We start from the raw sequence: 26243 nt of genomic DNA on the forward strand, positions 1-26243 counted from the left end.
CTGAAGCCAGATATGCAATCCATATCATGCAGGCGGACACATAGCACACAGAAATGCCCACTTCTAGAGCTGGCATTTCTAAAATATTTATAATAAATCTACGAACACCATTGCGTATGCATTTATTGTCACTATTCCAAATATACCAAACTTGACCAGGCTGGACCTCTCATATCGGAATTACCACTGAAACACTCATCAGGGAATCCCCAATGCATTCCTATGGGAGGGCAGCCCCATAGCAGTGAGAAACTAAAATGTTTTTTTGTCACTACCAGGACATGTCACACACTTGAGCTATGTATCCTACCTTTTACCTGCGATGCACCCTGCCCATAGGGCTAGCTAGGGCCTCCCTTAGGGGTGACTGACATGCAGTAAAAGGGGGTTCACAGACATGGCACACTCTTTAGGTGCCACGTCACAGAGGCAGTACCACTGTGTGCACGGGCCCTGCAATGGCAGAGGACTGAGACAGGTTTGAAGGGCTGGTTTGGTGGGTGGCTCAATCAGCGCTGCAAGCCCACCAGTAGCATTTCATTTACTGACCCTGGGTATCTGAGATACCACTTTACAAGAGACTGACAGGTAAATGAAATATGCCAAACAGGTGTAGACAAATCTTACCTTGTTTATCACAGAAAGCACATGCACTTTACACTGAACACAGTGTTACAGTGCCCAGAGTCCTAAAACCACCAACGCCACATAAGAAAAAAGGCTAGGAGGAAGGCAAAAAGTTCAGGAATGACCCTTCAAAAAGGGCCACGTCCAACACCCTGGATCATAGCTTTCAGTGCCTCCCACTTAATACCCCACCTTCCTGTGGGGTCGCAGTTACCCACCAGATACTTGAAGATCACCTATTCAATAGCTTGCCGAAAAAGGGCAACTTGCAGGGCTTCTGTTTGTAGGTGCCAGACCACCCTCCCTCCCCGGAACCCTGTACTCCCCCACTCCAAGGGTAGGGGAGAGTGGTCCGATAGATACCTGCCCAAGTATGCAGCCAACTGAATTTCCACCCTTATGGTCGCTGTCCTATCTGCTATGGGGGTCATGAGTAGATGAATAACATGAGTACTCTTTCCTAGTCGGGTTGACTACCCTCCAGATATCCCTGCACCCCAGGTTGTGCATAACTGCTATCAGTGACTCTGTCATACCGGGTTTAATGTGTGCACGGGAGGCTGCCTGCCCATATCCGCGTCCAGGACACAGTTAAAGCCTCCAACCCATAGTAGTCGGTCCGTCACTATTGTCTGCAGGGGCAGAAAGAACTTCCGGTCGTCTACATACACATTCAAAATGGTCACATCCTCTCCATCCAGTGCCCGCTGCACCCGGATATGCTGACAGCTCTGGTCCGCCTCTGAGTAAATCAACCAAAAGGGCACCCAAGGTGCCACCAACATAGCTGCCTTCCGGGTGTATGAGTAGTAAATGGAGGATATCAAGTGCCCCCTCCACATTTTCTTTAACTTATCTGCCTTTTTCTCTGTGAGGTGGGTTTCCTGCAGACAGGCTATGCTCACTCCCATCTGCCACATGTAGGAAAACACCCTGTGCCTCTTCACGTAACTACCAGGCACCTAACATTCCTTGTGACTATTTTATATGTATGCATCATCGCATCCAACAGCACCTGCCAGCCCTTCTCCCTTCATTTGAGTTTGACACTCCTCCCTTCCAGGCATTGCATAAAACATTAGCATCTTCCAAACAGTAGCATGAACCTTAGTAACAAGCCAAAGTCTTGGGTAAACCACTCAACCCGCCTACTTACCACACCCGGGCTATCACTAAATAACAAGAACAAACATGTAGTGATCGCCCACCATTCTATGCTACAAGAAGCACAGATACCCTTTCCCAACTCCTCTGTTGTCTAACTTACTGACACTCTTTCCGCAAAAGTTTTGTCCAGCCTACACACAGGTAACTACTCTACTTCTTCCTAATGAACGGAAGGGAGCGAGTCAATCCAGCCCTAATCTTTCCCCAAACAGGGAAGAGCCTCACACCAGGTTTCACTACAGAAGCACTACCCAACCCTACATGGTCCCCCGAAGTTTTCAGTCATAATTATACATTGGTAGGTGAAAAAGAAGAAAAAAGAAGAAATATATTCATCAAATACTCTAATCATTGTATCAATACACCCCCTTCCACAGTTTACTGAGGACTCTACCTTACCGCAACTGCTCTCCCCTCCAGCTCCCACTTCACTTAAGCATCAATGTCATAGAGCTACCACCTCCCACTTAGTCCGCTGTTGCCTCAGTCATTTTGTCCTTCTTCAGTACTTGGGGGGGTGGGTGCAACAGCGACCTCATCACCATCAAAGGGGGTTGGGGGCAATCGGTTTTAATTTGTCTGCTCCGCCACCAGCGTTCCATCTTTCTGCATAAGAATCCCTGATGTCGAGTAGCCCCCATCTGGGAGGGTAGCCGGAGTCTGCCGTGGGGCAATGTCCTCACTCTCCCAGACCCTCCTTTGCAATTTGTTCCAAAAGTTCCTTGTACTCGAATCAGCACCTTTTTCCCACTGTTCCAGCGATTCCCAGACATCCTTAGGCTGTTTAAAGAACTGTGTTTTACCATGTGCCATCACCTTCAGTTTTGCCTGGAACAGCAGCATGTCGAAGAGTCCCATGTTTTGAAGCTTCTGCTTGACCTCTGCAAACGATCATCTCTGAGTTTGCACTTTACATGAGTAATTCTGGAAGATGGCAGTGTTGTGGTTCTTTAATTTGAAGGTCCCTGCCTCCTGGGCAGCTCTGAGGATACAGTCCCTGTCACTGTCATGGTAGTTGAAAATCTGCACATTGATGGCCCAGGAGGCCTCATCATCATCTCCAGATGTGCCCTCTCCACCGCACAAATCTGGGTCAGATCCTCTGGTCTGAGGGTGTCAAGGAGCCACTTCTTCAGGAACCTTTCAGTGGCTTCCCCTTCCGTCCATTCTGGGTACCCCACCAGTCACATGTTGTTGCGCCTGGATGTGCCCTCAGCATCCTCAAGCACTGTAGCCATGACTTGTTCCTTGAGGGTAGCAACGTCTGTACTCAACCCAACAATCGATTGTTCAGTAAGCGTCACTCTCTCTGACACTTTGTGAAGGTCCATACGTAGGAGGCCAGCCTCTATTGCAACTGTGCCAATTGTACCTACCAGGGCACTATGGGACCCCTAAATAGCCTCAAGGAGGGCTGTTCTCATTGAATCCCCTTCTGCGTCAGAGGACGGGGGCTCTGTCTGGTGCATGCTGTGCATCGTATGGCCCTGCAGCAGAGCATATTGTATAATTATGTTGGTCTGTTGGCACTTAGGGGCTTCATCTTTTCCCATGCCGGGACCAGTGGCAGCGCTCCATTGGTGTCCTTGTTTCCATCTCAGTCCTCCACCACCGTTTGAGACAGCAGTATGCAACTCTGTGGTCCCAATCAGGCCTCGATGTCCCCTGGCCAGCAGAAATGTGTCCTCCACCACGGGGCTGCCTCCCACAGTAATGGCGTACAGCAAGACAATAGTTCTAAGCCACCGATCGCCTCCGCGTGCAAGCCGAAGCACCTCAGCTGGCCCAAGCAGCAATTGTCCAGAGCTCATTTTGTGCATGCCAGCCCTTCTGAATGCAACCAGTCCAACAGCCTCTGGAGGTGCATCCCCAGATCTCCACCCCCCTCAAGTTTCAGCGTGATCCACACCACCAGGATCTTCGGACAGTGCCCCCACATCCTCTGATGCCTCATGGCCGCTCGCTCCCTCAGTGGAGTGCTGGAGGCAACCATGGCTGCCACGCCGTCTACGCCCATACTGCCAGTGCCTCTGCTGGGGCCCTCGAGTCTCACCTCACCTTGGCTGCTGAGTATGTCAGGCCAGCCCGCCTGCAAGCTCATTCACGGCCAGACCCCACAGGTTTCACCCATCTCCACCTACAGTGCGGGCCGGCTTCTCCGCTACCCAGGCAAGTTCACCACAACGCACGGTGGCAACTCTCATCTCCTCCCACCAATAGGCTGCCCGATCACCAGAGCATATGGCTGACCCGACAATCGCCTGAGTGAGCAGCCCACAACTCTGTGTCACCAGCCGGTTCACTCAGCCGTCTTCTGCGGCCTGCTGCTCCCAAACCAGCTGCTTAGCTGCAAACTCTCCAGCTGTCCCAGGTCAGCCCTTAGTCCTCCACAGGCAGATGCCCAGAGGCAACACGCCCTCAAGGGCCCCGTCACAGACAGGGGCCCTTGAGGGCTCTTTGTCAGCCCCCGTAATCTCTCGCGTCTCAACACCGCTCCTCCGAGCCACCAGGTCACAATGCTAGGCCCAGACTCTTTGCGGTCTTCAAATGCAGTGGTTGAAGCACCACTCACAGCTCGCAAAGGCAAATTGAGGTACAGGGGCACACAAAGATGTAATATCAACCCACAGCAAGCAGATTTATGGCAGTTACGGGGAGTTTTTTGACAGGTTATTATCCAGGGGTCCGGAGCACGGGCTTACAGCTTACAAGTGGCCATCTTGACAGGCCACGCCCTGTGCACTTTGTTATCTTAAACAATAATTTATCTAGTTAAGCAAGTGTGCCTAGATGGTAATTTCAAGTCTCCTTTGTGATGTGCCTTCTGGGGCACACTTGCTTTACTAGATAAATACATTTTTGTCTAGAAATCATAAAGTAATCAAATTTAGTGACAATGCAGTACTACGGTTTACTGAAAAATTTATATGGAACGCATAGGTGCTGGCAAAAAATAGTGAAGTTGACAATCATGTACTGAAATTTTTGTTGTCAGACGCCAAAATGATCACTGTTTTCCTGCAGTTCGTTTTTCTGTTGTTTTTTGTCTGCATGGACAAAGTTCTTTTATGGCTGACGTAATATGTAGTAGTACACTTTGTCTACTAAATTACAACATACTACCAGCAAATATACGAATCATGTTCTAACAGTCCTTGATTTCAAAGCAATTACAATAATCTTTGGCTAATTGACTGTATGCCAATGTTGGTTAAATACTTTTTGAGATTTCGGTCTTTTCTGAAGGATCTAGAAAGTTTGAAGAGATGATGTCCCTTCCGGTAAACAGTCATAATATCTATTCCAAAATATAGAATGGACATAATATCGAAGTAAAAATATAGAATGGACAAAATATCGAATGGACACAATATAGTGGTTAAAAATATCGAATTTAAGGTAAGTAATATCGATTTTCAAAATATAGAAGTCAAAATATCGAAATATACAATATAGGCATTAAATATATCGATTTTTTAATAATATCAATTTTATTAAAGTGTTTTGTATGTTAGTATATGTGTGAAAAGTGTATATTAATTTTTGTAATGTATGTTTAATGTATTTTAAGTAATGAATTTTATGTTATTTAATTTTTGCGTAATTTAATTCTGTAGCGGGTTGTGGGTTTATAGGGGAATAGGGTGGGAAGTAATTTAATTGTAATTAGTTAAATATTTTTATTTATTTATTGGTATTTATTTTTTATTTATTGTTATTTTGTAATTGGTAAATAATTTTTATTAATTGCCAATTAATTTGTATTAATTGATTAATTGTTAATTATGTTAATTTTCTAAATTTATTTTCTGTAGCGGGTTGTGGGTTTATAGGGGAATAGGGTGGAAAGTAATTTAATTGTAATAAAGTAAATTTTTTTTCATTTATTCGTATTGATTTTAAATTTATTGTTAATTAATTTTTAATTGGTAATTAATTTCTATTCATTGGCAAGTAATTTTTATTAATTGGTAATTATTTTGTATTAATTAAATATTTGATAATTATGATAATTGTATTAATGTATTTTCTGTAGTGGGATGTGGGTTTATAGGGGAATAGGGTGGGAAGTAATGTAATTGTAATTAATTACATATTAAAAATACTTTTTGTGTATTGATAATTAATTTACTGTTAATTTTTAATTGGTATTAATTTTTTATTATTAATTAGTTTTTGTTATTTAAAATTAATTCGTTGTTGAATAATTATGAATAGGTTATTAATTTTAATAACTAATATGTAGTTGTATTTCTAATTAATTATTACATAATATTAAATTGGTTATTAATTTCAATTAATGTTTTATTGGTATTGATATTTAATTTATCTTTAATAATATATTAAATCATTAATTTCCCTACTGTTAAACTCACTGGAGTGGGAATAGTAATTTTCACCCTCCCACTATCCAACGCTTTCCCTACTGTTGCACTCTCTGGAGTGGGAATAGTAATTTATACCCTTCCAATATCCAACGCTTTCCCTACTGTTGCACTCTCTGGAGTGGGAATAGTAATTTTTACCCCTACGCTATCCAAAGCTTTCCCTACTGTTGCACTATCTGGAGTGGGAATAGTAATTTTCACACTCCTGCTATCCAACGCTTTCCGTACTGTTGCACTCTCTGGAGTGGGAATAGTATTTTTTACCCCTACGCTATCCAACGCTTTCCCTACTGTTGCACTCTCTGGAGTGGGAATAGTAATTTTTACCCCTACGCTATCCAATGCTTTCCCTACTGTTGTACTCTCTGGAGTGGAAATAGTAATTTATACCCTTCCAATATCCAACGCTTTCCCTACTGTTGCACTCTATGGAGTGGGAATAGTAATTTTTACCCCTACGCTATCCAAAGCTTTCCCTACTGTTGCACTATCTGGAGTGGGAATAGTAATTTTCACACTCCTGCTATCCAACGCTTTCCGTACTGTTGCACTCTCTGGAGTGGGAATAGTATTTTTTACCCCTACGCTATCCAACGCTTTCCCTACTGTTGCACTCTCTGGAGTGGGAATAGTAATTTTTACCCCTACGCTATCCAATGCTTTCCCTACTGTTGTACTCTCTGGAGTGGAAATAGTAATTTATACCCTTCCAATATCCAACGCTTTCCCTACTGTTGCACTCTCTGGAGTGGGAATAGTAATTCTTACCCCTACGCTATCCAACGCTTTCCCTACTGTTGCACGCTCTGGAGTTGGAATAGTAATTTTTACCCTCCCGCTATCCAACGCTTTCCCTACTGTTGCACTCTCTGGAGTGGGAATAGTAATTTTTACCCTTATGCTATCCAACGCTTTCCCTACTGTTGCACTCTCTGGAGTGGGAAGAGTAATTTTTACCCCTATGCTATCCAACGCCTTCCCTACTGTTGCACTCTCTGGAGTGGGAATAGTATTTTTTACCCTCCCGCTATCCAACGCTTTCCCTACTGTTGCACTCTCTGGAGTGGGAATAGTAATTTTTACCCTTACGCTATCCAACGCTTTCCCTACTGTTGCACTCACTGGAGTGGGAATAGTATTTTTTACCCCTACACTATCCAACGCTTTCCCTACTGTTGCACTCACTGGAGTGGTAATATTAAATGTTACCCTCCTGCTATCCTACGGTAAAATATTGTACATTTTTTATTAATAACTTAAATTAATTATATCTTAATGTTAAGGTGATTTGAGTATTTTTAAGTATGTTTTAGTTCATTATATTTATTATTTCATTAATTTTAAATTACTTTTAAGACATTTAAAAAAATTCGATATTTTGACTGACTATATTTTTTACAGACTATATTTTGGATTCGATATTTTTGTACTTACCTGTTTGTAGATAGGAATTCGATATTTTGGCATTCTATATTTTGGTGACTATATTTTGGTAAGTCTATATTTTGTCATTCTATATTATGTCAGTGATCCGTCCCTTCCATCTTCTATGAGGCTGCACCTCAAGGTTTGTCAATGGATCCGAGTATGAGGGCTCAAAACCTTCTGGGGCTTCTGCTGGCACATCATGATCCTGTGGCAGCAAATGCCTGTGCATTTTTAGATTGTTTAGTCTCCTAACATTTTCAGCTGACAGGTTTTCCTTCTCACGGATGTTAGCCCTCACTGTGCTCGAAACACTTTGTGGGGATGTACTGGCAAGAGGACACATGAGGAGTATATGTGACAGGTTGCTTATTTCTGGCCCTGTCTTAATTTTCCTCTACCAATGTGTCATTTTCTCTTGATCCAGTTGTGGTTGTTCCAGTCTCAATGAGTGCAGGACCTCAGGGTCCAACGGGAGGGTATGTAGCTCTTATTCTGTTTCTGGTGCTGTGTCCTAGTTCTCCCCTGCATTCCAGCGGTTGTCTTCAACGCACTGCTGCCAGAAAGAATAATGTACTTTCTATGTGTTTGGCTGCGAGAAAAGGGTTAAACCAGAAATACAACTCTGAGTACCTCACGCCACAGTATGAAGAGACTAAGATCTCAACCTGTGCCTCTTTGATGATTTTTGTTTTTGGCAGCTCCAACTTTTTTCTTAGAAACCAAAATACTTTACAATACATATGCAGGATACTACATATCCCTTTTCCTTCCAGCAGAAGAACAAATGCAATATATGATAAAATATAACGAGTGTGAACAAGGGACAGATACTAAGGAAGGAACAACGAAGTGACAGAGAGAACATCCAGGAAAAAAGCAAACAAAGCAGAGTGAGGAAATAGATGGGAGAAGACAAGGAGGAGAAGGTAAAGTGTAAATAGGCAAAAGGAAAACCCAACCTCTACAAAAATGAAATAGAAAGAAGGGAACAGTGAAATGCAAGAGAGGAAATACGAAAAAGAGAGCGACAGACGTACCAAAGACAACCCCTGGGCACACCCACTGGCCAGGCAGGCAAACAAGAAAAGAAGGACAAGGCACGACGGGAACAGAACAGAAGACATACCCCAGCACAGGGAGAGGAGAAGGAAGAGATTCCTCTTGAACAAGGAAGAACAAGAAGAACATTGCGGAAACTCATGCCACAGCAGGCTGTGTAAAGTAAACCCCCAAGTTGAGAAAAAAAGTACTGCCATGGGACTATAACCATTAAGACGCCCTGCGTGAGGGTGAATATGTAACTGTAAATGTGAATGTGACCCATGGAAATTGTGCCCTGTGTAAGGTTACCTGTGTAAATGTGAATGGGACTGTGACCCATGAAACGGTGCCCTGTTTAAGGGTACCTGTGAAAATGTAAATGGGACTGTCCACATGCATCGGTGCCCTGGGTAAGGGTTAAAACTGAATGTGACTCCTGTAGGCAAATGTATGTGGGGAAATGGGGCTAGACACAAACCCATCCCTGTGTAGGGAAAATAAAGTGTAAACATAGTACACATGTAAAGTGGACAATGAAACCAAAACATCAATGAGTGCATATGGCATATGTTTTGTGAGTAAACCACAACTACAAAAGGCTACATAAAGAATCACACTAACTTTTCCTTAGGTAACTGTTAATAAAATGCTTAATGGTGTGTGTGTGTGTGTCATAATACTGTCGCACCACCATGTTCGTAGATAGCAGTGCTAACAAACAGTAAGTCTGTCTTGTGACTTCTTTCTTTTCTGTGTAAACATTCTATTGTGTTCAGAGCACAAGCACTGGCTGAGCAGGTGGTGGAAAATACATTACAATACATATAATCCCATCCTCGTTGCCAAATAAATGTAGTGAGGAGACCCACGCATGAAGGTAGTATTTAAATATGCTTCATTCAAGTAGATAACAAGTAATTAAGTTATGAAGGAGAGCCCCACCAGGAGCAGCCAATGCCCAACTGTCACTTCAGCTCTCTGTGTCCCAACATTCCGAGGCTCATCAGACTCCAACATTCTATTGTGTTCAGAGCACAGGCACTGGCTGAGCAGGTGGTGGAAAATACATTACAATACATATGCAGGATACTACATACTTGTTATCAACACCAGCTACACACCATTGCCTAGATAAAGACACTAAAAGCTTCATACGGGGCACCGCAAAACCGCAACCTGCAATGTCCAAGCTGGTTGCCCACAGCCAGGATAGCTTGATTCCAGTGGGACGGGTATGCTCAGATTCGAGTCCTGTGCTCTCCACGCCACTGAAGTCAAGCTATCCTGGCTGAAGACAGCTGATAGCCAGAAACCTGTCCTAGGATGCTTGATTCCGGTCCAGGGAAGACATGGCTTGGCATTTCGGCAGGACTGTTCCCATGAGTCACAGGGTCAAGGCTGATTTGCATATGACCATGTCTGAACTGGGGTGGTGTGGTGAGCAAAAAAACGATGGATTTAGGCCCAGATCTCTGTACTGGGGTGAATGTATGACATTGTTTTGCATTCTGTCCATCAACTGTTGTTTTTGCAGATGTACCAAAAACATTGCATCCTCTCCACAGCGCTAAGCATGGCTAAACTTTGCATCCTTCCCTACTGACGGTCCCGCACAAACCCACATATATTGAATGGTTACTGAGATGTTCAAAACGGCCTTGAAAAGAGAGGCTTAGTTATGAGCTGTCAGACAAACTTGGGACCTACCTGCAGGTGTGAGCCTCATTACTGAGCACCAAAATGACTGAGGGAGCCAGTTCCTTCTCAGCGCTGCACTACGATACCACTCTCCTCTAATTCCGACAACCCTTGCATGCAATCCTCCAACTGAGCCTGGGTATCAACTGATATGAAGCTGCACTTGTCATATGGAGTACAAAATGCACCTTTATCCTTATGCTTCCTGCCTGTTGAGGCTGTCGGGAGCACCCACGATGGGCGCCATTGTTCAAAATCGCCCACCCCATCCACCTCCCTCTCCACAAACAGGAAGGTTCCCTGTTATGTGTACAGTTTCCCCATTCATCCCTTTTCCCAAGCACCCATCCTTCTCCCCCGGCCCCTAGTCTCAGACTGTTCATCCCAACATCCATTGTTGCTGGATGAGGACTTCTGCGGCTTGGGCTGTCTGGTTATTGTAATGAACTACTCTGTTGCACTGTATTTGTATCTCTGATTTGTGAAACCTAAATAAAGATATTGAAAAAATACACTGTAAATATATTGCAGGATTATTCATAAATGTATTTCTGTCCTGTAAAACGGCTTGTCTTGGCTTCTTATTGTGAGTCTTATAACAATTCCGAGAGTACTTGTTATCACTACCTATACACCATTGTTCCACCAACCATATGCTAGCTCGTGAAACCTACTACAAAAATCCTATAAATCAAGCAACATCTGTTGCCTTAAAGTTCTCTAAAATTGAGCAAGAAACTAGAGTAATTCTAGGCACTCACACCCATCAGATCAGACTCATAGCACCTACATTAGCAAAATCTTAAAAATTGGAAGAAATACTGAAATATCTGGGGCCCATCCCTGACTACCCGTGTCGAAAAATATGGAGCCTGCCGAAGGCCCTATATTTTGCCCACCCATGGCACCCAAGGCAGTTAAATGCATTAGAACCAAGAACATCTGGGACCAACCCAAGGCCTTCACAAACTCTTACACTCACAGTACCCACAGGCGACAAATCCAAGAAATCGATGAGAAAAATCTGGAACTAGTTCCATGTTCCACCACACACCCCCAGACTAAGCACTGATAGCACACAAATGCCCAACCACAAGCCTTGATACAAACAAACGTTTTAAATTGAGGGTGCATGTTCAGTCCCCCCAATACCCTCTCATATGCCTTTAATAGCACTGAATAACAAGGATAAAGACCAGAGATACACCTGCAGCATAATATATACACCTTTCCCTTCCAGCAAGCCCTGTCTGTTAACCATGCTCAGAGCTTCTCCTGCAGCAAGAATCGAGATAGGTCATACATTTAAACAAAAATACCAGTGTCCGTCCTCTCAGTCATATCTCACCCACAGCAAAAATATCTTCAAGTAAAAAACTAGATATTTATTGATTTCCCTAAAAATGCAGGCAGTGCTACAGACAAAGGATGCTTTGATGCTATCCTCACAAAGTGCATATAAAAAACACACGAGCCACGTCCAGATAAACTATGACCAGGCCTGAGGCAGGGGTCGGGAGAGAAAGAAGTTGGCACCATTTATTTAGTTTCAGTACCTTCTCTTTGTGATGTTTTCCAGTACAAATAAAGCCATTTAATAAATTGCTCCAATTAAAGTTTTGAATGGTGTTTGGAAATTGTGATCTCTCTGAAACAATCACAAAAACAAAGCATGACAGCACAAACTACCTTGAGAGGAAAAGTAGCCACACATTCATCCAAAGATAGTGTTGTGTCAAGAAAATGTTTCCACATCCGGTTACAGTAGAAATGTGTTCCTGCTGATTCCAACTACTCTGGCTTCCTATTAATCCGGTAGTTAAGTTAAACCCCAAAAAACTTTTATTGGGCAAAATCAAAGAAAATTAAACAACAGAAAACTTCAGAAACTTCAAGAAGAATGTCAAGCAGGACCTTCATGAAACTTTGTAGGAAAAAAGAATTGCCCCCAATGTCAATTAATATTAGTTATCATTGTGGGATTTTATTGTCTGATCCACCAATCATGTTTGACCGCCAAAGGGCCTGATTACGAGTTTAGGTGTTATTTAATGCAACTGATAAATAACGATACCAGCAGGTGCATTGTTTATACTGTGCGAGAAATAACAACCTATTTCGAGTTTGTGAGGAATACCATGTGGATGTTGATGTTTAAGGCACCAAAATCCGCTTGATACATTAAATACCACATGCTTTTCACCCGTTGAATGTCAGCAGTTTGACATTACATAAAACAAAGTTTGAGTTATTTAACAAATCCATTAATTATAGGATTCGTTAAAAACCGTTCAAACTCTCTCCCCCAGATTCCTCAAAGTCCTGTTTTGCGAGTCCTTAATAGAGATTTTTAAGGAATCGCTATTAAAGACTCGCAAAACGGGATGCATATAGAAATCGCAATATTTTTTACGATTTCTACAGCTTCCTTATTTGCGATTCGCTAATTGCAAATCGCAAATAAGGAGTGGCTGTCCCTTCATTCCTATGGGCCTAAAGGCCCATAGAAATGAATTGGGAGTCATTCCTTATTTGCGATTAGCAAATAGCGATTCGCAAATAAGGAAGCGATTTCAAGGGTGCCAGGGTGTCCAAAGGACACCCTGTAGCACCCCTGAAATGGTAATGTACACTGGTGTTGCGCACACACATGTCCAAAGGACATGTGTGTGTGTAACATACAACTTAGAAAAATGCACTAAAGTGCATTTTTCTAAGTTTTTGCTATTTACCACGTAGTTAGACTTCGCGGTAAATAGCGGCCCCAGATTGAGAATTCGCAATTTTTAAATTGTTCATGAATTGTATTTAAGGAATCTCAAATTGAGATTCCTTAAATGCAATTATTCGCAATTTAGCGATTTTTAGAATTGCGATTTTTGCATTTGGGATGATGAATCCCAAATGCAAAAATACTGCTCGCAAAGGGCTAGATTCTCAGAATATGGCCCTTTGCGAGCCGATTTCGGCTTCATGAATCTGGCTGTTAATTCGGACCTGTGCGTGAACTGAGGTTTATGTGCGGGTCGGAATGAACTGACTCACTCGTAATCAGGCCCATTGTGTTTCCAAACCATATATACAGCCAGATTCATCAAGCTGACATCGGCTCGCAAAGAGCCAGATTCTGAGAATCTGGCCCTTTGCGAGCAGTATGTTTGCATTTGGGATTCATCATCCCAAATGCAAAAATCGCAATTAGAGAAATCGCTAAATTGCGAAAAATCGCATTTAAGGAATCTCAATTAGAGATTCCTTAAATGCTATTCATGAACCTTTTTAAAATTGCGAATTCGCAATATGGGGCCGCTATTTACCACGAAGTGTAACTTTGTGGTAAATAGCGAAAACTTAGAAAAATGCACTACAGTGCATTTTTCTAAGTTGTATGTTACACACACACGTCCTTTGGACATGTGTGTGCGCAACACCAGTGTATATTTGCATTTCAGGGGTGCTACAGGGTGTCCTTTGGACACCCTGGCACCCTTGAAATCTCTTCCTTATTTGTGATTCGCTAATTGCGAATCGCAAATAAGGAATGACTCCCCATTCATTCCTATGGGCCTTTCGGCCCATAGGAATGAATGGGAAAGCCAGTCCTTATTTGCGATTAGCAATTACCGAATCGCAAATAAGGAAGCAGTAAAAATCGCAAAAAATATTGCGATTTCTACATGCATCCCGTTTTGCGAGTCTTTAATAGCGATTCCTTAAAAATCGCTATTAAAGACTCGCAAAACGGCACTTTGATGAATCTGGGGGATAGTCCTTGCTAGTGTAGTGAAAAATAACGTAGTATGGAAAATGTGTTCATGCAAGTAGCATAGATTGATTATTTAAGGCAACTTATTATTTTGATCCTTGTCTTCAAAACATGCTAACTTATTTAGTTAGGGAAATGCACAAGAGCTGCCGTACCATTGGACTAGCGTTGCTGTCCATGTAGCGGACTTGTTAAACCTTTTCAAAAGTGCTCAAAAACGGCGGACGTTCAACGTAAACCGTTACAATTACAAAGGAGATGTGCAGCAGAAGGTGCAAGTTATTGGATCATTTTCTTGCGTGAAATATTTCATTGAATTGGATGCATGCAGCGCCGACATCCATTTTTAAACAAAATATCACAGAAGTGCACTTGTGAAATTCTATTTTCGTGTCAGCGCCAGTACTGCTGTTTGACAAGTGATTTGTTTAAAACTGTGGAACATTCAAAATGCGCGCGAGAAGCTCCATGTTTACAGCCAATGCTGTGCCAGTTACTTGTTAAATGTGCATTTTCAGACGATGTCCAAGCAGACGCCGTTGGACTATTTCCCACATGTAAGAAGCGTCTTTCACACTTACATGCAAAATACCGTTACGACCAACCTCTGTGGGAAAAGCAGTAGAGTGAAGGTTTGGAGGAACGTCTGCCCTCACGGACTCTATGGTCAGGGAAAGATGCGCCAAGAAGGCCCAATGCACCAGGTTACTCTGGACCAACACTGCACTCAAGCAGGAGTGTCTTTAGGATCCGCCATCACCAGGCTCGTCAAATCCCTCCCTCTCGGTCCTGTCCTCCGTGAAGTGCCCCAGGCTGTTCTTGTGCTAGAGCTCGAACGTTATTCTGCTTCTGTTTTATCCAGATGAGGTTTCGTCACTGGCTATCACCCCTACACCCCTCTAGTAGGTTCTGGAAGCTGGCTTAGAGTCTCCAGAGGCCTTCACTTCTAGGCACAGGTTCATCCTTAAACAACACAATATGTGCGCCGTACCCTTCCTGCAAACACCTCCTAGGACTCCCGGAGAGTACAACCTGTGAAGCAAAAGTATTGTCGAAAAGGATGCCTCGCATTGGCATTATGTGTAACGGTCAACAAGGGCGCCCAAACGAGTCAGCACAGGACCTGTTTTCAAATCACATTGGCATTAAGCACGGGTAGAAGTGATGATAAGTGGATATCACCGTGGCACATAGAAGTGGAGTTTGCAATTGCAAATCTGCACTTATCTACATATTGTTCTGTTTACGACATACTGGTAGTCGATATTCTGGAGTCGATCTTTTCCAGGTTGATATTATAAACTCTATTTTATAATAGAACAAAGGATTTATTGAGCATGATACACTGACATCTCTAGTAGAAAGCTGCACTTGCTACAAACTGTACGAAGTCTTATCCTAGATGAAGCCTGTGAATTCAGCCCAATTTCAATCCAAGCAAGAAGAGCAGCTATGAACTATGCACTCAAAAGAAACTTGTCATGGGAAGTGAGCCTGCTGGACAGTGACTGGACAAGAACTACAGGGAACGGTGAGGGGAGCAACTTCTTAAGTAATGATAGGGATGAAATAAGGGTATTGTTATAATGTACCTTGTCATGCTGTAGTTCCTTTGTTATATTACATTAGCTGTACATTGCGAAGCCCTAATGGTCCCTGTATTCTTTATTCTATAAGCTGTCGAATGGAACCTGTGACTGGATGCGGATGTATAGTTGGTGCTGAGAGACATGTTCTCTTTTGTCTATTGGTTATAGTATTAGAGTCATCATTTAGCTTCTCTGGATGCTTTATTCTAAATAAAGTGTATAACCATCACCGTAAACAGGGGGTGAGGAACGAAAGATGAGTGTTTTAAGTGTGGGAGTAAGAAACACTTCTCCAGCAGCATTGGATAAAATGGCAGGAATGCAGGATGTTGCAAGAGTGGCAAACAAGTTCATTATGGTTGTATGTGCAGGGATGGTGAGGTACTATTGGTGGAGGAAGAAGGTGAGAAGATAGTTTTGCAGTTGAGTATTGTGAATGCAGTGAACGATTATGTTATTATATTGGAGCACCAAATACAGCTTGAAGGGAAGAAGGTGATAGCTCATACCTTATACTTTACTGGGTGAATGCTTATACCTTATTGGGTGAAAGCACTTTTTATAATCAGTTTGGAGACAGAGAGAGAGAGAGAGAGAGAGAAAGAGAGAATCCAGTAACAACCCTGGGGAGCATGGTAAGAGAAAGAGTGATTTTATTGGTATGTTACATATGCAGATTGATTTTAAGGTCATGCACACAGTGGGGAAACTATAGGCTTCCAGGACTGATAAGAACCTGCCCGCCTGATACAACAGAGAGATCTTGGTAGAAAGTTGGACCCTAATGATAAAGTGCAGGTGCTGTTTGTGTCAAGATCTATAAAAAGGAAGTGGTAGGCAGATTTCCTTACGTCTTTAAAGACAGGCCAGATCTTCTGAGAGATTTATTTAAACTATTTACTGACATCAGTGGCTGCACATTTATACACAATCATACCTAGAACATCTCAGAGTATTTCTGAACGACAAGACATTGTCCCCTCTCAGGTGCAGAGTGTATGTCGGCTGGTTATATCTCATATTCATTTCACCTTGCAATGATCAGAGTATTCTCCCTGTGACTCAGTTAGATATTAACTGCAATGATAATGTGTACCAGCCAATAATTCAGGTGTAAAGATGTGTTAAGCAAACAATTGTAGTGCCATCTGCCTGACTGGATATTTACATTGGAGATCCAATTGGATGCACAAACTAGCAGAGTGTCCCAAACCTTCTAAACCTTTAGTTTAGTTAAGTCTTATGATTTGCAGAGTGCATGGCTGGCCCAACAGGCTTTCAAGCACTGTAAATAATCTGGCTACTAAAGAACCCAATGAGCGAAGCAGAAGGTGTTAGAAAAGTCAAGTCTTCACCAGCATTAAAAAAATCTCTTCGCTAGGGCTCAGACGTAGATAGAGTGGTAAAGTTTTCCATTCCAATTTTGTCTCTGTAACCAGTACTAATTCAGGAATTTTGCTTGATTTCCAATTGAACGCTATCAACAGTTTAGAAGCGCACAACATTTGTAATAGCAATGTCCTCTTTGCGCTGTTCAATTCTTTTAACTCAGGATGTCTCACTCGAAAAAGGGATTAAGCTTGGATCTTCCAGATCTGTGAGGCCCATGAGCTCTGTAATATATCCCAGGTCCTCTTTTTAATGCATTTGGATTCATGGACATTCCCATTAGATATGTGTAAAGGAGCGCAACTGGGGCACATCTCCAGAATGTATCAGGGGTTGAGAGAAAGATTTAATTTAGCCAATTAGGTGTTAAGTATCTTTGATATATTATTTTACATTTTATTTGATTCCGTTTATGACATTTCTAAAGCTGATTGGGATATCATCCCTGAGATTGGCCTAAATATTTTCTCCAGTGGCCTGACCCATGGAGGAAGATCAGCTATCCTGATAACTCTACACTGAAGCTTGTGTGTTGCTTTGAGGAGTCACACACACACATACGCATGCACACGTGCACGTACGCACGCACACACACACACATATATCTCAAAACAAAGATCATGGACAGAATGCTCAACAGTGTCAGAGGACATAAAAAACCTTAGACATTTACTGAAAAAACCTAAGGTTACAGGGTCGTTATAGTTAGGCTGACGTTTCACTTGTACAAAACCAGCAAAATTCAGCCATATAGTTAGTGAGCCAACAATAACTTGAGCCCCCGGAGGGCACTGCTTATGACTTCACATAATACTTCACTCACGACCTGGTTAGTGACATCGCTGATTACATCACTAATGACATCACCCAGTGACTGTGAGTGTCTCTAAACCGTTTATAAGTGTTACCTATATATACACCGAGGGGTATTGGTGAATTAGTGTGTGTATGAGTGCCTGTATGAATGATTCAGTGGATGCGTGACTGACTGTATAAGTGAGTAAATAGGCGTGCCAGTGAACATGGTTGAGTGACTGGTTGTGTGAATGTCTGTATCTGTCTGTCAACTAGTGTCTAAGTGACTGTATGGATGTGTGAGTGGGTACATGAGATTCTGTGTGGGTGAGTGATTGGTTGTCTGAGTACCTCTATGGGTGTCTGAGTGTGTGTGTAGGTGAATGAGGGGTGTGTGACTGCCTGTATGTATGAGTGACTGGTTGAGTCAGTGGCTGTATGGGTTAGTGAGTGCATGTATGAGGGGATGTATGGGTACGTGTTTGTGTATGGCTGCATCAGTGAGTGAGTGCATGTGTCTGTGGTAAATGGGTGAGTAACTGGGTTTGTGAAATACAGTGTAGGTGTGTGATGAGGTATGTGAGTGACTATGGGTGAGTGAGTGAATGTGAGAGTGACTGAATGGGTGAGTGTGTGCTTGTGTCAGTGACTGTATAGGTGAGTGAGTATGTGTTACTATCTGTATGAGTAAGGGAGTGAGTGTGAGTAATTGTATGGTGAGTAAGTGGCTGTGTGATTGACAATATAGGTGAGTGAGTAGGTGTGTGAGTAGCTCTATGGGTGACTGACTCAATGTGTGAGTGGCTGTATGGGTGTATGAGTAGATATGTCAGTGGCTGTATTAGGGAGTGAGTGGGTGTATGAATGGCTGTATTGGTGAGTGAGTGGATGTGTGTGTTGATTTATGAATCAGTGAGTTGCTGTGTAAGTACTGGTATGGGAATGTGAATAGGTTTGAGAATGGTAGTGTGGAAGTTGGATTGGGTGTATGAAAGGTTATATGGGGGTGTGAGTGGATGTGTCAGAGATTCTGTGGATGATGTAATCAGTGATGTCATCAGTAATGTAATTTGAGATGTCATCAATTATGTCTTCAGTGAAGTCACTGACCATGTCATGAGTGATTTAATATGCCAGATCCCCACCTCCTGCGGGTGCCAGCCTTGCTTTGAGACTCATGGAGCTGCTGAACATGCAGCTTCCTCAATCCCAAAGCCATGTGTCTGTTTCCTTTCTCGCTACACAGCGGGCAGGGAAACAGACATATGCTCCACTTTCAGCAAGCGAGAGAATTTTGTTCTCATGCCTTGCTGAAAGCAGATAACTTGCTTGCTATGGCTGAGCGGGAGTGGTGCTCCTGCCAAGCCCAGCAAACTGCAATGTGCTGGGGGTGGGCATCCCAGGACATTGCTGGAGCCGGTCCTGGTGGTGGTGATCCCCAGGGCCATGTAGGGCTCCACCAGGGGGACGTCACGCCACCCTCCTTTGTTAAGTAAGCCCTAGGGAGGTGGTGGCACCCATGGCCGGGGGTCCGCAACAGACCTCATTCATTAATGAATTTGTGCCTCGGGGAGATGGTGGTACCCAGGGCTGTGTGGGGGGCTGGAGCACCCATGCATTACTATTTATTTTAGCCCAGAGGAGGTGGCGGTCCTCGGGTCATGAGGGGGCTGAGCAGGCCACCCACATTTGTATACAACAGTGCGCAGGGGAGGTGGCAGCCCCCTGGGCAGTGGGGGAGCCTCGCATATAATTAAGTTACTGCCCTGGGAATGTGGCAGTCCCTGGGGATTCAGTGGAGGCCATAGGGTCTCCCCTGTGATTATTTTTATATTACATTTGTGCCCCAGGTAGGTGGCAGTGCACAGTAAAGCGGGAAGCCACGAGGCTCCCAGCATATATTAATGTTACTGCCCCTGTTGTGACTGTGTTTCACCAAGTCACAAGATGTCTGACAACACTTCCTGGTTTGAAGTGTTCGCAGTCAATCCGATCTCAGTACAAGATTGTGAGGGGTCGTGGATCCACTGTGTCCCTTTATATACAACTGGGAATTTCTTTAAATTTCTCAGCAACTACTGAACAGATTTACACCAAATCACAAAAAGGCACTTCCTTGAACTAACATCTACCTTCACGGCAAATTTGTTGTAATTCCGTTCAGCAGCTCGGGCTGTAGCTGTGTGTAAAGGTCCTATGGGAATTAAAATGGGTAAAATGTACTTTGAAGGACCCCTTGGTTCTGGGCCCCCGCTAGACTGATCACCACAAAACTTTCAAGATAGCAGCTGAAGTGAGCAGTGTAACAAGTTAGAAAACTTTGTGAAGATTCTTCAAGGGGCCTCAAAGTTATTGGCAAAATAAAAAGCGCTTATCCTATAGAAACTAGGTCCAAACTATAACTACCTACTGGCGACCACAATTAGGTTATATATATATATATATATATATATACATATATATATATATATATATATATATATATATATATATATATATATATATATATATATATATATATATATATACATATATATATATATATATATATATATATATATATATATATATATATATATATATATATATATATATATATATATATATATATATATATATATATATATATATATATATTCTTTACTCCAGTGCCGGTTAGTGCACCCTGGGCTGTCACAGAACAGTCCCGGATAGGCTACTGACAAGCCTCAAAATTGTATCCAAATACCTCCTCCTTCCAGAAGTAAACCAGGACACCCGGACTTAGTTTGCAGAATTTATTCAGCAGATGAAAAAAGTGCGATGCGTTTCGCCGATAAGGCTTGCTCACGTTCGTCCTGTTTACAATGACGGCCATATTTAAAGTGCCCAAAACACACCCCCAAGTGTATACAAATCAATACCATGGTAATGTGGGCAGCCATGTTGTAAGGATACTATTTCAATGTAAATATGGATTAAATCCAATTCCATTGTGTTAATGCAATAATCACTTCTTATGAAAAATATGTATTTTAAAATCCAAATGCGATTATGCCAAAACAGTTTAGAGTGTAAACAAATTACAAAACTTGTTGGATATATTTATAAATATCACAATTATTCAGGCCAAGCGACATGTAAATTAATAATGTTGCAGATATATTCCGGCTCAATATAATACACGGCAAACACTCGGTATCATCATTTGCGATCACGTGATGTGTATCTACATGTCATGTCGATTCCCATTGGTTGTTCAGTCACAAGCTGAAAATACGTTTGAAACGATTGGTATCTGCTGCTAGGATACCGATGTCAATAGCCTACAATGGTAACATCATACAATGCTAATAAAGTTATTAAAATGTTATACATTTTCAACAATCCGGCCCAAGTGGGCGAGTATACCAGATATAACGGAATCAAATCATGCAAAATAATATCACGTATCAGTTCGTAGCACCTCGCCGCAGTGGGCAAAATTCATATACGTTAGTTGCCGTGTTAATCATTGAAAGAGTCACTATTGCTGGTAATAGCATATTCATGGAGTCCTTCCTCGCCCCAGTGGGCAAATCCTGAACAATATAAGTATTTAGTGTTCCACCAAGTTAGATGATGTCAAGATTTCATGGTATCCAATGGTATCCCACATTGCCTGTGAATAAAATTAAAATAGTGTACAATTTAAAATTGCTGACGGCGGATTTTTCTTACATATGATCAACATATCTACCTATTCATTCTTCATACAGATGTACTGCCAGTTCCTCACTCGTATTGAGCCCTACTGGAGTCAAACATTGGAAATCAATTATATATTTGGACTCAAGTTTTCTCATAGAGAGTTCATGATTGCCTCCTCGGATTCCCAGATCTACACAGTCAATCACTACCATACGCAATTTGGTCTCATCTTGCATGTGGCATTCATAAAAGTGTCTTGCGACCGGATATTGTCTATTCAAATTCCTTATCGCTCTCAGATGTTCTAACACTCTCTTTTTGGCCTCGTGTTTAGTACTGCCCACATACCATTTATTGCATGGACAAATTAGTAAATAGATACTGTATGGGGTATTGCATGTTAGTTTCTTTTTTATTGTGAATTCTCTAGATGTTCCCGGTATCATTAGATTAACACAATCTTTGCTAAACTTGCAGGCCTTGCATTTTCTGCAGCATCTAAATCCCACATTTGCAGCATGATCTAATATGCTTCTGTCTGTTACGTAGTTTTGACTTAGTTCATCCTGCAAAGATTTACCCTTCCGGAAAGTGATCTGGGGATTGTCACTCAAATACTTTTTCAGATGTTCGTCGGTATTGAGAACATGTCAGTATTTCTTGAACACCTTCTCACCTCATGGGACTGTCCCGAGAAGGTGGTAATGAATCTGATTTTTTCAGATTCTGACTGTGGCAATTTGGGAGCTAATAGCTCATCTCTAGTTTTAGTGTTACTGCGTTCCACTGCAATAGCAATTGCCTTCTTGCCATATCCTCTCTCCCTGAACCTCTGACACATCACTGCTTCCTCTTTCCTGTACCCATCGTCCGTACTGCAGTTGCGCCTGGTGCGCAGTAGTTCTCCATACTGTATGCTGTAAATGAGGCTCTTAGGATGGCAACTAGAGGCTCGTAAAAGGCTATTTCCTGATGTGCTCTTTCTGAAGAGTTTAGTGGTCAGAATGTTGTTGAACACTTCCACTTCCACATCAAGGAACTCCATCTTTGTTTTGCTGATGTGTTCAGTAAGAGTGAGGTTGAGAGTGTTGGCATTTAATTTGTCAATAAACTGTCTGGCAGAGTTGACATCCCCATTCCAAATAAAAAAAATATCATCAATGTACCGCAGCCACAGGGACACATTGTTGAATTCAGTCATATCCTGGACAACCTGCTCCTCCCACCAGCCCATGAATAAATTCGCTAAGCTGGGGGCGAAGCAGGTTCCCATGGCTGTGCCCTGTGACTGGCGGTACATGACGTCATTAAAATAAAAAAAATTGTTATTAAGGCAAAAGTCTATCATAGACAATAGCATTTGGGAATGCAGTAACAGCGAAATCGACCTGGTGTTTAGATAATGTTTCACTGCTTTCAAACCATATTCATGTCAAATGCAGGTATATAAGCTGCTGACATCAAGGGTAACAAGTGTATAACTTGATTCCCAATGAATCCCATTGATAATGCTCAGAAATTGGGTGGTATACTTAGCGTATGAAGGTAGTGCCAATACAAAGGTTCTCAAATAGTGATCGATGTACTTAGAAGTGTGTTCTAGAAGAGAGCCAATAGAGGAAACAATGGGGCGCCCTGGTGGATTACATGGGTCTTTGTGGAGTTTGGGGAGGAGGTACAGTATTGGAATCTTTGGATGGGCACAGTAAAGATATTGATATTCCTCAGTTTCTATCAACCCCTTATCCTTCCACTCCAATAGTAGATCTCTAAAGTTGCTGGTAGATCTCAAAACATCATCCCTATCACATCTGCAATAGCACGCAACTTCCTGTAATTGTCTCAAACGTTCCTGGAGATATTTTTGTTTATCCAGGACCACCACATTCCCCCCCTCGTCAGACTGTCCTATCACTATTTCTTTGTCTGCTCTGAGGGATTCAATGGACAATTGTTGGCTATAAGATAGATTCCTGTTGTTATGGGGCAACTTCTTATATCTTAATTTCAGAAGATCTTTTAATACACCCCTTTCAAACACATCAATTGCATCACATTGAACTGCGGGTAAGAATACACTTTTAGGTTTGAATTTGGACCCTGGGTTGTTGTCTAAGTCAAAACCCCAGCTTTCCCAGTCCGGTTCCTCTCCCATATCCACACCGTCCCCGTGCAACTCCTCTAATAGTGCAATGTCATCTACATCCAAATTGCTGAGCACATTATTGGCAGATTCAACAAATTTGTCTTTCGGCTTGGTGCAGTACCATTTTTTCAATTTTAACTTTCTTGCAAACAAAAACAAGTCAATACGGGTCTGAGCAAAGTTCATATTCTGTGATGGACAGAAGGAAAGGCCAAGTGCCAAGATCTCTCTCTCACCTTCAGTTAGCACATGGTTGGACAGGTTTACCACAGTCTTATTCATTTCGAATTTTTGCTCCTTGTCGCCATTCCCATCGGAGCTTGTGTGGCGTTTGAGCCTCCTCTTTTTTGCCTGTTCATTCCTCCTGTTCCGCCTTTGCTTCCACGTCCTCGACCTCTTTGTTTCCCCCCTTCCCCCTGAAAGGAGTCTGTCCGATTCTGGCTCATCATCTGGAATTGTGCTAAAAAATTCACTCTTTTGTTGGCAATTGTGGGGGGCTCTTGTGTGATTCCAGATGTGGAGGCGTCGGATAGATTGCCATCCGATATGTCACTTTCCACTATTTCAGCACTTGGTCCTGCCTTTGGTTGACTGACCAATGCCATCCCTGTTTTCTTATCAAAGAAATGGTCGTACTTTTTTTGAAATGTTAAAGTGCGTCCAGATTGATAGTCTTTAAAATCTCTAATGAATTTCCTTTGCTTTTTGGCCGTGATTTCCTCTTCTAATTTCTCCATTTTTACATTCAATTTCTCTAGATGTTCTTCTAATGACTCCTTTGACATCAATGGTTCAATTTCCGCTAGGAGATCCTCTATATCTTTCAGAAGTTTAGCACGATCCTTTAGGGCATATTTCACAAGGATTTTCATCATTATTATGGAGCACGATGCAGTATTGTCCGACCATTCATTGATCATATCAGGATCAGGTTCTTCATAAGTCGGGATTGTGAAAATCCGGAGGCCTCTAGGAACTCGTTTGACCTCAATATACCTGGATAGTGACTCCGCCTCCCACCATTTGGAAAGTTCCTTTTTGTATAGTTTTTCTAACAAACCTAGTTTTGTTTGCAAAGTTATGTCCTGGCCAATATTCGCGGAGGTTTGGGCTGGCTCCATGTTTTCACCTGCCATATTGAAGAATAGTTTATGCGCTGTCAGTTTACGACGAGAGTCCAATTCATCTGCCATTTTATCGTTGTTATAGCAAACTGTTTCCATGCGTTCAAAAAGCTTATGATTGCCTATTAGCTTTTGTACGCTCTCCTACTTTGGTGTATTGCTGTTGGTTTGGCAGTGGTCCCGTTTCATGCACGATACGTAAAAGCTTCCAGGTGTTCCCACCTCGTTGCTCTCCGCTAGCGTGTCTCCCGCAGGTCCTCCGCTTCCCCTCCGTATCGGTTTTCAAAAGCTCACCGTCGGGGCATCCAACAGTCTCCTAAGATGCAATTCCACGGAAATCCTCCACGCTGACGATAGGTCAGCTGGTCTTCCGACGGCGTTGTTACACCAAAGGTCAGCCCATGCACTTTGTTATGAAATTCTTTACTCCAGTGCCGGTTAGTGCACCCTGGGCTGTCACGGAACGGTCCCGGATAGGCTACCGACAAGCCTCAAAATTATATCCAAATACCTCCTCCTTCCAGAAGTAAACCAGGACACCCGGACTTAGTTTGCAGAATTTATTCAGCAGATGAAAAAAGTGCGACGCGTTTCGACGATAAGGCTTGCTCACGCTCGTCCTGTTTACAAAGACGGCCATATTTAAAGTGCCCAAAACAAACTCCCAAGTGTATACAAATCAATACCATGGTAATGTGGGCAGCCATGTTGTAAGGATACTATTTCAATGTAAATATGGATTAAATCCAATTCCATTGTGTTAATTGCAATAATCACTTCTTATGAAAAATATGTATTTTAAAATCCAAATGCGATTATGCCAAAACAGTTTAGAGTGTAAACAAATTACAAAACTTGTTGGATATATTTATAAATATCACAATTATTCAGGCCAAGCGACATGTAAATTAATAATGTTGCAGATATATTCCGGCTCAATATAATACACGGCAAACACTCGGTATCATCATTTGCGATCACGTGATGTGTATCTACATGTCATGTCGATTCCCATTGGTTGTTCAGTCACAAGCTGAAAATACGCTTGAAACGATTGGTATCTGTTGCTAGGATACCGATGTCATTAGCCTACAATGGTAACATCATACAATGCTAATAAAGTTATTAAAATTTTATACATTTTCAACAATCCGGCCCAAGTGGGCGAGTATACCAGATATAACAGAATCAAATCATGCAAAATAATATCACTTATCAGTTCGTAGCACCTCGCCCCAGTGGGCAAAATTCATATACGTTAGTTGCCGTGTTAATCATTGAAAGAGTCACTATTGCTGGTAATAGCATATTCATGGAGTCCTTCCTCGCCCCAGTGGGCAAATCCTGAACAATATAAGTATTTAGTGTTCCACCAAGTTAGATGATGTCAAGATTTCATGGTATCCAATGGTATCC

General features: G+C 42.3%; 1 protein-coding gene across 1 annotated transcript; it reads right to left on the minus strand.

The window, feature by feature from the left end:
• Window positions 1-23981: 23981 nt before the first annotated feature.
• Window positions 23982-24896, minus strand: LOC147747471 (uncharacterized). The gene has a single exon (XM_086936322.1). It carries the CDS (start codon window positions 24894-24896, stop codon window positions 23982-23984), a length of 915 nt encoding a protein of 304 aa, XP_086792448.1.
• Window positions 24897-26243: the final 1347 nt, after the last annotated feature.

Source organism: Lissotriton vulgaris, chromosome 1_1, assembly GCF_964263255.1.
Source record: "Lissotriton vulgaris chromosome 1_1, aLisVul1.2, whole genome shotgun sequence".
NCBI classification, from domain to species: domain Eukaryota; kingdom Metazoa; phylum Chordata; class Amphibia; order Caudata; family Salamandridae; genus Lissotriton; species Lissotriton vulgaris.

Bases quoted from the DNA above. Each gene is read 5' to 3' on its own strand.
- LOC147747471 (XM_086936322.1), bottom strand. From the start codon at position 24,896: ATGGCAGATGAATTGGACTCTCGTCGTAAACTGACAGCGCATAAACTA.